Raw genomic sequence first — 12,154 nt, 5'->3', positions numbered from 1 at the left:
GGCTTGGGATCCTAGGATCCTGGGTTCGAATCCCGGTCGATCGCTGAATTAACGCCAGGGGGGTTGACTCGGCCTGTCATCCTTCCGAGGTCGGCAAATTGAGTACCAGCTTGCTGGGATGAATGATCCCGGTGTGTACACCGATTCAGAATAGGCACACCGTATCCCTGCGCATCGTAAGAGCGTGACCAAGGGTTGGCGTCAGGAAGGGCATCCGGCCATAAAAACATTGCCTCAAACAGGGAACCATGATTGTCATGGGGCCCGCAAGGCTAACCCCCGCTTTAGCGGGGAAAAATGGCCTTAAAACGATCATTCATTCATTCATTCATTCAGTTTAGCAGTAATTGGACTCTGAATCTGATAAATTGTACGGAATCTGTCCCAAGCGTGCATGCACACAGAGGTAGAGGTTAATGTTGTTTTGTCTGTCTGGCAGACAAACAAAATTGAAAATCAGTCCAATCAGGAAACACTGTTTTTAAGGATGTCATAAAAGACACAAACAACAGGCACGAACAACTAACTTAACGTGTAGAAGGCGCTGTGTAAATCGCAGTAAACCTCCAAAAAATAATCCCTCCCCCCAATAGCATTTAAAATCTATATTTTATTTCAATTTAATTATATATTTGAACACTGTACAATAGAGCCTTTTCGGCCATCTCGACCAAGCAAATTTTCTGCTCGCCCTCTCAGCATTGGGGAATATCAATATTGGAACAAAATCGCATCTAGTAGGAAATATAGGCTGTGCTCAAACGCAAAGCAAATGTTGAAAAGGCCCTTCTCCCTTTTTCTCAAGACTGTGTGGGGTAAGGAGTTCCATGTTATTTTTGTTGCATTTGTTTAAACTAGGGCATTGCCCGTACGTGGGTGCCCGTTCCGTGGCCAAAAAAAAAAAAAAACGCTACCCGTACGCTCTACCCCGCCCGTACGCCCGTAAACAAAAAAAACAACGCTCTTCGCTTCCGCCCTTCGCTCTGACTGAATTGGGAGAAATAATGCGCATAAGAAATCGAATTACGTACCGTAATGGCGGTCAGCTCGTAACGCGCTCAGCTCCGCTCGTCTCACATCGGCCACGCCTACGCAACAGAGCGTTCTGTGATTGGCTGCCGGAAGATAAGTCGTCACTGTCCGGAAGTTCGCAAATCGCAGTTAGGATGAATCGTTTTAATTTAATCGCAGTTTGAATTCGTTTTAAAACATAGTTTAACGGCAACATAGTTTTCCAACGTGAAATAAATGAATACGCTGTCAAATGTGCCGTCCGAGGCAGAGTCTGATCGCCACGTTCGGCACACGTGATAGCTCGCTGCTCTCTGATTGGTTGAAGCGTTTTTTGGACATAGCTCGGTAAGTAATTGTCCGATTAATATGAAACCTTGAAAAGGCACATCCTCGGGTCCCCAGCAATATACCTGGCAAGTTTCAAGTATATCGGACCCGTGGTTGTCGAGAAACAGCGGTCACAGACACACAGACACACAGACACACAGACACACAGACACACAGACACACAGACACACAGACACACAGAGATTGCTGGAATTATAGATAGATAATCACTGCTCAAGTAATTTGTATCCCGTCTCCATCTTTCGTGTACCTTTTATTGCCCTCAGCACTGCCGTGACCGCCCTCGGTCCTTGGTTATCGTTGAGGTGTTTACTCCGGTAATACAGCGAATACTAAAGCACAATATGGTGAGTTTGTTCACTTTGTATGTACGTGTGTGCTTGGAATTTCTTCTTGGCGAGTGATTTTAGATCTGCCATCGCTAATGGTGCAGTACAGCACTGCATGTATATATTGGTGAACATTGCATTGCTTGTGCTGTTGCCTCGTCCAAATCCCAAAGTTGTTCTTGCGCCCCTAACAACACACCAGTCACCACTTTTTCATCCGGAATATTGCAGGACTTTGGGAAGTGTCCAAGGCTGCGGCTTTTCACTCAGGAGTACATATTGGCATTGAATGGTCTCAATGGCGGTGAACAGGTGGTTACAAAGTTCATCCAAAGGTTTGTTCTTCCACTGTCACCTGTTCTTGTCATTTTATCAGCTGTTTATTTGTTTGACATTGTTATTATTATTGTGAAGCGCGGTGCTACGCGCGCGACTTGCTACCAAGGAGGAAGCAGACAACGCGGTTAAACAAAAGTGTCTTTATTGACAAGAGGTCACTGTAGCACTGGCGCGCTCCGGGCTGCGCGCCCAGTGTATATCCGGAGGCCACGCCTACCCCTCGGGCGTGGCCGCCGCCCACTTGGTGCACGGAATGATGTAACCACGCCAGTGGGCTTTCGTGTCCGTCCGCCACACGCGCCCCCCCAGAATTCCCGCGCACCTGGAGGGCCAGTTTGCGGGGCAAACGGATGACCCGGCCGAAGCGCCCTCTGGCGACCGGCGGCGTCCGGGGTGCAGGGATGCCAGCTGGGATGCCTCCGGCTGTACCCGGGATGGGTGCCGGACCGGGGGGCGGCGGTGCTGGGCAGTGCCGGGGGTCCGCCCGCCGGGGGGCGGCCCCGACGCGGGTGCCGAGCCACCGGCGGTGGGTGGTCCACGTCGAGGTGGGCCGGCTTGAGTCGATCCACCGAGATGCGGTCGGGAGTACCGCCGATGTCCAAGGTGAAGAATTTCACCCCGGTCTCCAGCACGTGGAAAGGCCCGTCGTACGGGGGGCGCAGTGGTGTCCGGTGGGCGTCGTGCCGGACGAAGACATACTGGGTGCCCGAAGACAGTGCAAAGCTCCGGGGCGACGTGCGTGGGTGGGTGCCCGTGGTGCGCCGTCGGCACCGGGGCGAACCTCCGGGCGGTCTCCTGCAGCGTGGAGCGCTCCTGCGCCGCGGACCAAGGTGCCGTGGGGTCGGGGAGGAACTCGCCCGGCACCCGCAGCGGTTGTCCAAAGACCAACTCCGCCGCGGATGCGCGCAGGTCATCCTTGGGCGCCGTCCGGAGGCCCAGCAGGACCATGGGGAGCCTGTCGACCCAGCCGCCGTCGCGGAGGGTGGCCCGGAGCGCGGCCTTCAATGAGCGGTGGAACCGCTCGCACAGGCCGTTAGCCTGGGGGTGGGAGGCCGTGGTGCAGTGCAGCTGGACCCCGAGCCCCCGCGCGATCGCCCCCCAGAGCTCCGAGGTGAACTGGGGGCCGCGGTCGGACAAGATGTCCGAGGGGGCGCCGAACCGGGCGACCCAGGTGGCGATGAACGCCTGCGTGACGTCCGCCGCCGTCGTTGACGCCAAAGGCACGGCCTCCGGCCACCGGGTGGTGCGGTCCATCATGGTCAGGATGTGGGTGAAACCCCGCGAGGAGGGCAGAGGTCCCACCAGGTCCACGTGAACGTGGTCAAACCGACGTTCCGGCACCGCAAACGGGGCCAATGGGACCTGGGTGTGTCGGTGCACCTTCGCGTGCTGGCACGCGAGGCACGTCCTGGCCCAGCCGCGGATGGCCTTCCGGAGGCTATGCCAGACAAACTTGTCGGCGATCAACCTCTGGGAGGCCCTCGTGCCCGGGTGGGACAGGCCGTGGATGGAGTCGAAAATCCGGCGCTGCTAGCCCGCGGGCACGATGGGGCGTGGCCGCCCGAGGGAAACATCGCACCAGAGGGCCGTGCCTGCGCCGTTGAACGGCACCTCGGTGACGCGGAGGCCCGTAACGGCGGTCCGCAAGGCCTGAACATCGGGGTCGGTGGCCTGGTCCGCCGCCATCCGGGCATAGTCGATGCCGAGGTGGACCGCGTGGGCAACGGACCAGGAAAGGCAATCCGCCACCGGGTTGTCCTTCCCCGCGACGTGCCGGATGTCCGTCGTGTATTCGGACACGGCCGAGAGGTGACGCTGCTGCCGGGCCGACCACGGCTCGGCGACCTTGCCCATCGCGAACACCAGTGGCTTGTGGTCGACGAAGGCCGTGAACGCACGGCCCTCGAGCAGATGGCGGAAGTGCCTGACCGCCAGGTGGAGCCCGAGCAACTCGCGGTCGAAGGTACTGTACCGGCATTCGGGCGGGCAAAGCTGCCGGCTGAAGAACGCCAGCGGTTGCCAAGCTCCACGCACCCATTGCTCGTGCATCGCGCCCACCGCGTAGTCCGAGGCGTCGGTGGTGAGGGCGATCGGTGCATCGGTGCATCGGGCACCGGGTGCGCGAGCATGGTGGCGTTAGCCAAGGCGAGCTTCGTGCCCACGAACGCCGCGTCCATCTGCTCGGTCCAGGTGACGTCACCTTTGCCCGGCTTCCCCCAGAGGGCCTCGTGCAAGGGGCGCAGGAGCTGGGCGATGCGGGGCAGGAAACGGTGGTAAAAGTTTACCATGCCCAGGAACTCCTGGAGCCCCCTGATCGTGCGGGGGTGCGGAAACCCTTTCACCGCCTCCACCTTGGCCGGTAGGGGGACGGCCCCGTGCCTGGTGATGCGGTGCCCCAAAAAGTTGATTTCGGCAACACCGAACCAGCACTTGGCGGGGTTCACGATCAGGCCGTGCTGGCCCAGACGTTCGAAGAGCGTGCGGAGATGGTGTAGGTGCTCTTCGCGGGACGCGCGTGCGACGAGGATGTCGTCCAGGTATACGTACACAAAATCCAAGTCGCGCAAGACGCTGTCCATGAGGCGCTGGAACGCCTGAGCCGCATTCTTCAAACCGAAGGGCATCCGAAAAAATTCGAAAAGACCGAACGGCGTGATGACAGCCGTCTTCGGGATGTCCTCCGGCCTGACGGGTACCTGGTGGTAACCGCGTATGAGGTCCACCTTCGAGAAGAAGGACATTCGCCAAGCGGGCGGAAAAGTCCTGAATATGGGGGACGGGGTAGCGGTCGGGGGTGGTGGCGTCGTTGAGACGGCGGTAGTCCCCGCACGGTCGCCATCCCCCGCCGGGCTTGGGCACGATGTGGAGCGGCGACGCCCACGCGCTCTCGGAGCGCCGCACGATGCTGAGCCGCTCCAGCGTAGCAAACTCCGCTTTAGGTACCGCGAGCTTTGTCGGCTCGAGGCGGCGTGCCCGGGCGTAGACCGGTGGCCCGGCGGTGGGGATGTGATGTTCAACCCCGTGCTTGACGGTCCCCGCCGAGAAGGTGGGCCTCATGAAGGCCGGGAAACGGGCGAGGAGGCGGGTGATTTCGTCCACTGCCGGAAGCGTGCAGATGAACCTGGCCGGAACCGAGCCGCTCAGTAAGCCGCTCGGCGAGCCGCTCGATGAGCCACTCGGTGAGCTGCTCGATGAGCCGCTCAGTGAGCTGCTCAACGAGGCGGGCAACGCGCACGTGAGCGAGCTGAACGTCTCAGCCTGGACAAGCCTTCTGTGCTTGACGTCGACCAACAGGCCATTGGCACAGAGGAAGTCCGCACCGAGCAGTGCCATAGGCACGTCGGCAGTGACGAACGACCATCGGAAAACCTGCCCTCCGAACCGCAGAGAAAGGCAGCGTTTTCCGTACGTGCGAATGGGCGTACCGTTGGCGGCAAGCAGCGCGGGGCCCCGGCCCGTGGACTGCTTGTCGGACGTACTGGCGGGAACGACTCACCTGCGCTCCCGTGTCGCACAGGAAACGGCGCCCGGATAAGGTGTCCGTTATGTATAGGAGGCTGTTTAATCGGCCGGCGCTCAGTGCCACTACCGAGGGCCGGCCCGGGCGTTTCCCGACCTGCCGAATGAGCACGGCGGGCGACATTGCCGAGCCTCGTGGCCGAACCTAGCGTGGAAATGGCACCAGGTTTGCGGCGAAGCCGGAGGCCGCGGTTTCCGCGGTGGTGGTGGGCGGGGCATGGTGGCCGCCACGAGGCGCCCCTCGGAGCAGGGGTGGGCACCCGCAGGAGGTTCGGGCTCGAGAGCCGCTACGGCCGCACCGAAACTCGCCCGCGTGTCCAAAGCCACGTAGTACTTGTCTGCCTCGGCCGCGAACGCACGGGGTTCCGTTGTCGCGGAACCGGCCAACGCGAGGTGGACTCGTGCCGGCAGGTGGCGTCGAAATAACGCCCGGAATAGAGCGTTCGGGGTTTCGTCACCCATGAGCGACAGCATATGGTCCATTCGGACCGACGGTCGCGTGTCACCGAGCTCAGGGAGGTCCAAGAGGCGATCGGCCCGTGCGTCCACGGTGAGGCCGAACGTGGCGAGGAGGAGATGCTTGATCGCCCCGTACCTGTCGTGGGCCGATGGGTTCCTCAGGACCGACACGACGCGGGCGGCCGCGCCGGCCCCGAGGGAGGCGACCACGTGGCAGTAGCGTGTCTCGTCCGCCGTGATGCGTCGAAGCCTGAACTGGGCTTCGGCCTGCAGGAACCAGATCTCCACCTGAGCTTCCCAGAACTCAGGGAGCTTTATCGCTACCGCGTTGGTTGCCATGGCTGTGGCGGGTTCGGGTGGTCAGTGACGGCTGACCAAAACGTCGGAGTCACCAATGAGGCGCGGTGCTACGCGCGCGACTTGCTACCAAGGAGGAAGCGGACAACGCGGTTAAACAAAAGTGTCTATTGACAAGAGGTCACTGTAGCACTGGTGCGCTCCGGGCTGCGCGCCCAGTGTATATCCTGAGGCCACGCCTACCCCTCGGGCGTGGCCGCCGCCCACTTGGTGCGCGGAATGATGTCACCACGCCAGTGGGCTTTCGTGTCCGCCACAATTGCATCAATCGTCTCGGTATTAACAATAAATTGCAATTAATGAACTAACTGGGGTCTCTTTGGATTGATGACATACTTTGGGGCGACTTTCAAATGGTCCTATCATTTGACACAAGGTACAGTTTGCCCGGTAAACTTACACTTTTTGTTAATGGGTCATGATGCCCCACCTGTTTGAACTTTATCCTTTATCTGTACCGTAACTTTTTGTTACATGGAGGGAATATAATGGGTTTAGTTAGTGATTCATTGTGGGTGGGTATCTTTTCTTCTTTTGAGATGGATGATCTAACTAATATACCCTTATATGGGGTAAAAAAGCCCAATAAAAATAGAATGAATAACTGGTGTTTATCTGTGTCGGTGGACAGGTAGAACACCTGATGTAATCACAAAATCTGAATTTGTTTATTTTGTCTCTTCTCTTCTCAAAACATTATGAGCTAAATCATAAAACATCAAGTTTAAACCTTTCCATCGGCTTATTTATTATGTTTGAGTATTGAAGCCATTCGGTTGTTCTATCAATGTCTCATTACACCGGGCATGTAGCCCAAAGCGGGGTTCAGCTCTTGGTTCACTCTCTGTTTGTCTACAGATGTCGGTCTGTGATCGAGGAACGACTTTATTTCAATTGAATTTTGTATTTTGAACACTGTAGAGCACGAATCGGAACAGGAACCTGCAGTTTAACAATACTTTGGCTCTGAATTTAGCAGATTGTACAGAATTTTGGCCTAAATGCACGTACAGAGAGAAGTAAAGAAATTTGTTTTACTCGGTCTGTTTGGCAGTCAAACAAAAATGAAAATCACTCCAAACAGGAAAACTACTGTTTTTAGGGATGTCATGAAGGATACAAACAATAAGCATGAAGAACTAATTTAATGGGTTAAATAAGGTGGTGTAAAAGACAGTGCATCAACAATGGTAAACTTCCCAAAAATGTTTTGTTTTGATCTTTTTCTACATCATTTAAATGTTTTATTTCAATTGCATTATATATTTCAACACTGTAGAACACAAATAACCTTGTTTTTACTTCCAAAATCCTTAGGTTTAGTAGAATTTTGGCAAAAGTTTACGCGGTCTCGGCCAATCAAATTTGCCCTGTGCTCTGAGAGTGGAGTAATGGAGATTCAGACAGAATTATGGCACCTGGCGATGGTTACCTTCACACCTTTTTTATACTTGGGATAAGGCTCGTAATAGAGCTGACGCACACACACACATAGTACATACTGACGAGACAAACACTTGATTCTTGTTGTCACTGAGCCACTGAGCTTGGGAGAAGTGTCGTTTCTGCCGTCGCTTCCCGGAATACTCTGGGTACCAGCGACGTCATAACAATGGCGCCGCTTTTCTCGCCATACTCAGCGGGGCATTTCCTTAAGAGGAATTTCCTCTTCCCCACGGATACCAACTGATGGGGATTGTCCATACACTATCTTTTTCAAAAAGGAAGCAGCACGTACCATTTTGGAAGTCTTTGGTATGACTTGATCCGGTCCAAACCGGGTCGTTGTTTTTTAGGAGACACCATCTCCTTACTGGATGGCCGTTGGCTCCCTACGGGAGGTCATCCGCCCTTTGCCAAGTGTTGTTTTTGGCCTGTTATTCGAAGTTCACGAACAAAGCTAATATGGATCGTGGTCGGAAACGCAAAGCAAGAGTTTAAAAGACCCTTTCCATGTCCTTTTTCTCAAGAGTGCGTGGGTAAGGTGTTCCATGAACTCTCTTATTTACTAAGCACTTCCTCTTACTTCCAGCTCACATAGTAGTCGGCAACGTAACTTTCTTCCCCTCGCTGACTTCATTCATGCTCAAAATGCTCCGTCCCACAAAGCTATAAATTAACCAAGCTATTATACACCAAGTTGTTGTCCACCAAGTTGTTGTCCACCAAGTTGTTGTCCACCAAGTTGTTGTCCACCAAGTTGTTGTACACCAAGTTGTTGTACACCGTTGTTGTACACCAAGTTGTTGTACACCAGGTTGTTGTACACCAGGTTGTTGTACACCAGGTTGTTGTACACCAAGATGTTGTACACCAAGATGTTGTACACCAAGATGTTGTACACCAAGATGTTGTACACCAAGATGTTGTACACCAAGATGTTGTACACCAAGATGTTGTACACCAAGATGTTGTACACCAAGATGTTGTACACCAAGATGTTGTACACCAAGATGTTGTACACCAAGATGTTGTACACCAAGATGTTGTACACCAAGATGTTGTACACCAAGATGTTGTACACCAAGATGTTGTACACCAAGATGTTGTACACCAAGATGTTGTACACCAAGATGTTGTACACTAAGATGTTGTACACCAAGATGTTGTACACCAAGAAGATGTTGTACTCCAAGATGTTGTACTCCAAGATGTTGTACTCCAAGATGTTGTACTCCAAGATGTTGTACACCAAGATGTTGTACACCAAGATGTTGTACACCAAGATGTTGTACACCAAGATGTTGTACACCAAGCTATTGTACACAAATGTATTGTACAACAAGCTATTGTACACCAAGCTATTATACACCAAGCTATTATACATAAAGCCATTGTACACTAAACCGCGATGCACAAAGTTATGGTACACAAAGCCGTTATACACAAAGTGATGGTACACAAAGCTAGTATACACAAATCTATTGTACACAAATCTATTGTACACAAATATATTGTACACAAATCTACTGTACACAAAGCTATTGTACACCAAGCTATTATAGATAATGCAAGAATCATACTAAAATACGCAATTTGGTGTCTGTCTGTCTGACCACGCGCGATACATTCGGTCGTTACTTGTCCAATCTCAACCAACCTTGACAGGAGGACTAAGGGTCACACAATGAAGGTTGAAGCGAATTCATTTGTCCTCCCAAGGAGGTTTTCCCCTCCAATGAGGTTTTCCCCTCCAATGGGGTTGCTTGTCGAGGTGTATATCCGTGTTAAGATAGCTTTATTGTGGCGTTTTTCCAAGGCTGCTTCTAATAACAAAAGCATAATATTAATGTTATTACAAAACGATATTAATACTAATATCATCCGTCCCCAAGGGAATGCCCTCCTTGAACAAACTTCATGTTTACGTTTATAAACATCTTATCGTGCCGTTTTCGTGGGAGCACCGGCTCCGACCAGAAATAAAATATTATAAACCACAAACGTGTGATTATCTTTTTAAACAGTCGCTAATGTTGTTTAACACAAAAAAGAAATTTGGAGGAATGCAGACATCAGTCTTTGCTTATCATGTTGATGAACACACCTGATCGTAGATCTAAGGTAGTCTATATGCCCCACAAGAGTTAATAACACGACACTTCCTGTTGCTTCTGTGGAATTTTCAAGGCATTTTTTGTGGCGTTTTTTTCCAAACCCACTTATTACAAAAGTAATAACAACACTTATGATCATAGCATAATATTAATGATATTACGAAACAATAACCCCACTAACCAAGTGGTTTGTGACTCGCGATATTCCTCCCCCCCACCCTCCCCGCCCTCCTTCCCAACTCTTACAATTCCTAGCAACACTTGTTCTGTTTAACATGCTGTACACTGTTTTACGATTGTGTTGTATCAGCAATCGGTGAATGTTGTTTTGATTTTACCTAATGTCTTTGCAGCAAACCATCTTTTTTTTTCTTTTTAAGTCGTGTTTTCCGCCCGACAGCATGCATGGTCCAGCAGCGCGCTGTCCACATCCTCGCGTGCTCCCTAACCTTGTCGCCGTCTGCCTTGCTGCCATATATGCCTGCTATGAAGACTTCATCAACAGGTACATGTGTGCCGTCTTTTTGCTACCTCTTATCCCTGCTTATAACTGACGTTATTAGCTATACAGTATACAGGAGGCTGACAGGATGGCCTAGAGGTACGCACACTTACCTCTAAGCTGTCTAGTATGGGTTTGAATCCCGAACGAGCTGCAATGTCAGTCCGGTGTTTCACAGGCAGGGTAATTCATCAATGTGTGTGCAGTCCCTCAGATGGACGCTAAACGGTGTCCCATCTGCCAGAATGAATTGGTGGACGTTAAAGACCCCGTGGTGTTCTTCACAAATAGTAGGCGAGCTATCGCCAGCACCCTGAGCACATTCCTGCCCTAACCAGCAGAGGGCACTGCCTCAGCGGTACAGCCGCACCCTCAGCCAATGATACTACCCCGCAGCCTTGTGCTGCATACAAATAAAGAGGAAGCTAGACTGGGATTCCTTTTGGTTATACAATCGTGTATAATGGCCTGTCAAACACCTACTTGTACATTAGCCCCTACTCAACAATTGCTGATGTTGCAAAGGAATTTCTAATGGCTTTACGAATAGATTTTGTACCAAGTAACTCTTTCGCCAGTTTTATACGCCAATTTTATCCAATCCTTTTTCAAACTGCATATTTTCCAGCTCACTTGCTCATGGCCTTTAAGGTGACTGCCTGCTACCACACTAGGATTATGTTTTCATCATTATACATCATAGAGTTCATCATTATACATCATAGTGATCTTTAATTTTATGAACATCTTGGAAATCCACCTGCCATGGTTGTGGCTCAAAAGGTAAATGGACATCATACCAGATTTTGTATAAATGGCCATGTGAATGCCCATATCAATGTGTGATCTTTGCTTGTTATTACCTGTAACTGCTAGGTGCATCTAGTAGAGCAAATAATAAGGCTTCTTCAGTTTGATACTCCAAATGCAGATTATTATCAAGTTTCCTTACATCTGTTGGTTGCACCCATAGTGCCTGCAATATGACGATGTTTAAGCCATACAAAGAAAAGTCTTCCAAGATGAATTCCTTTGTGCAGATGTATTCAGGTATTTGGAAACATGAGTACAGATTGCAATCCTGTTTGCACCAAATCTCGTTTTGGGAAGAGTAAAGAAACAAGTAAATTAATTACCATTCAAACTCGTTTTACAAATTATTTCAATTTTCTTTCTTAGATGGGGTTAAAAAAAAAAAAGGAAAATTGTTCAAAATTTAAGACTGCATCTTAATTTTGGTACTGTAGTTTTTCTAAACTCAACTGGACTATGTCCAGCTGAGTTTTTGTCGACACCCAGTGTCTGTCGTCCGTCTGTCGTCTGTCTGTCTGTCGTCTGTAAACAATTCGACGTCTACGCTCTAAAAGTCACAAATATTGATTGCGTTTGATGAAACTTGTTATGCAGCATCTTTAAGACAAAAATTAGTTTGGGATTGCATTTGGGCGTTGCACACCCAAAAATGGTCGCGGCAGGGCGGCCATATTGAAAAATCAATTTTTGTCAATCTGGTACTTCCTAATGTAGCTAGAAGGCTGAAACTTGGTGTGTAGACAGTATGTAACAAAACTCCACACACATAATAAATTCAAGTCTGAAATCTGAGAAAAGTAATTGTAGTTTTACTTTTCATGCCTCACTTAAAACTCAATTTTTCCTAGTTTCCTGTTTAAACATGAGATATCTTCAACGTTACTGTACCTCTTTAGCACATATAAACTATATAGTTT

The 12,154-nt window shown here is 51.0% G+C and overlaps 1 protein-coding gene across 2 annotated transcripts in view; it reads left to right on the top strand.

Annotated features, from left to right (window-relative positions):
- CMIP (c-Maf inducing protein) overlaps positions 1 to 12,154 on the top strand; it is an 84,508-nt gene that overhangs the window by 50,594 nt on the left and 21,760 nt on the right. For both annotated transcript variants that reach the window (XM_068115441.2, XM_068115442.2), the window contains 3 exons: positions 1,629 to 1,709; positions 1,923 to 2,026; positions 10,323 to 10,427. In XM_068115441.2, coding sequence (XP_067971542.1) covers positions 1,629 to 1,709; positions 1,923 to 2,026; positions 10,323 to 10,427 — 290 coding nt within the window. The remainder of the gene's footprint in view (positions 1 to 1,628; positions 1,710 to 1,922; positions 2,027 to 10,322; positions 10,428 to 12,154) is intronic.

Source organism: Myxine glutinosa, chromosome 5, assembly GCF_964187855.1.
Source record: "Myxine glutinosa chromosome 5, kmMyxGlut1.1, whole genome shotgun sequence".
Classification (NCBI taxonomy): Eukaryota; Metazoa; Chordata; class Myxini; order Myxiniformes; family Myxinidae; genus Myxine; species Myxine glutinosa.
This window is presented reverse-complemented; position numbering and strand designations above follow the sequence as displayed.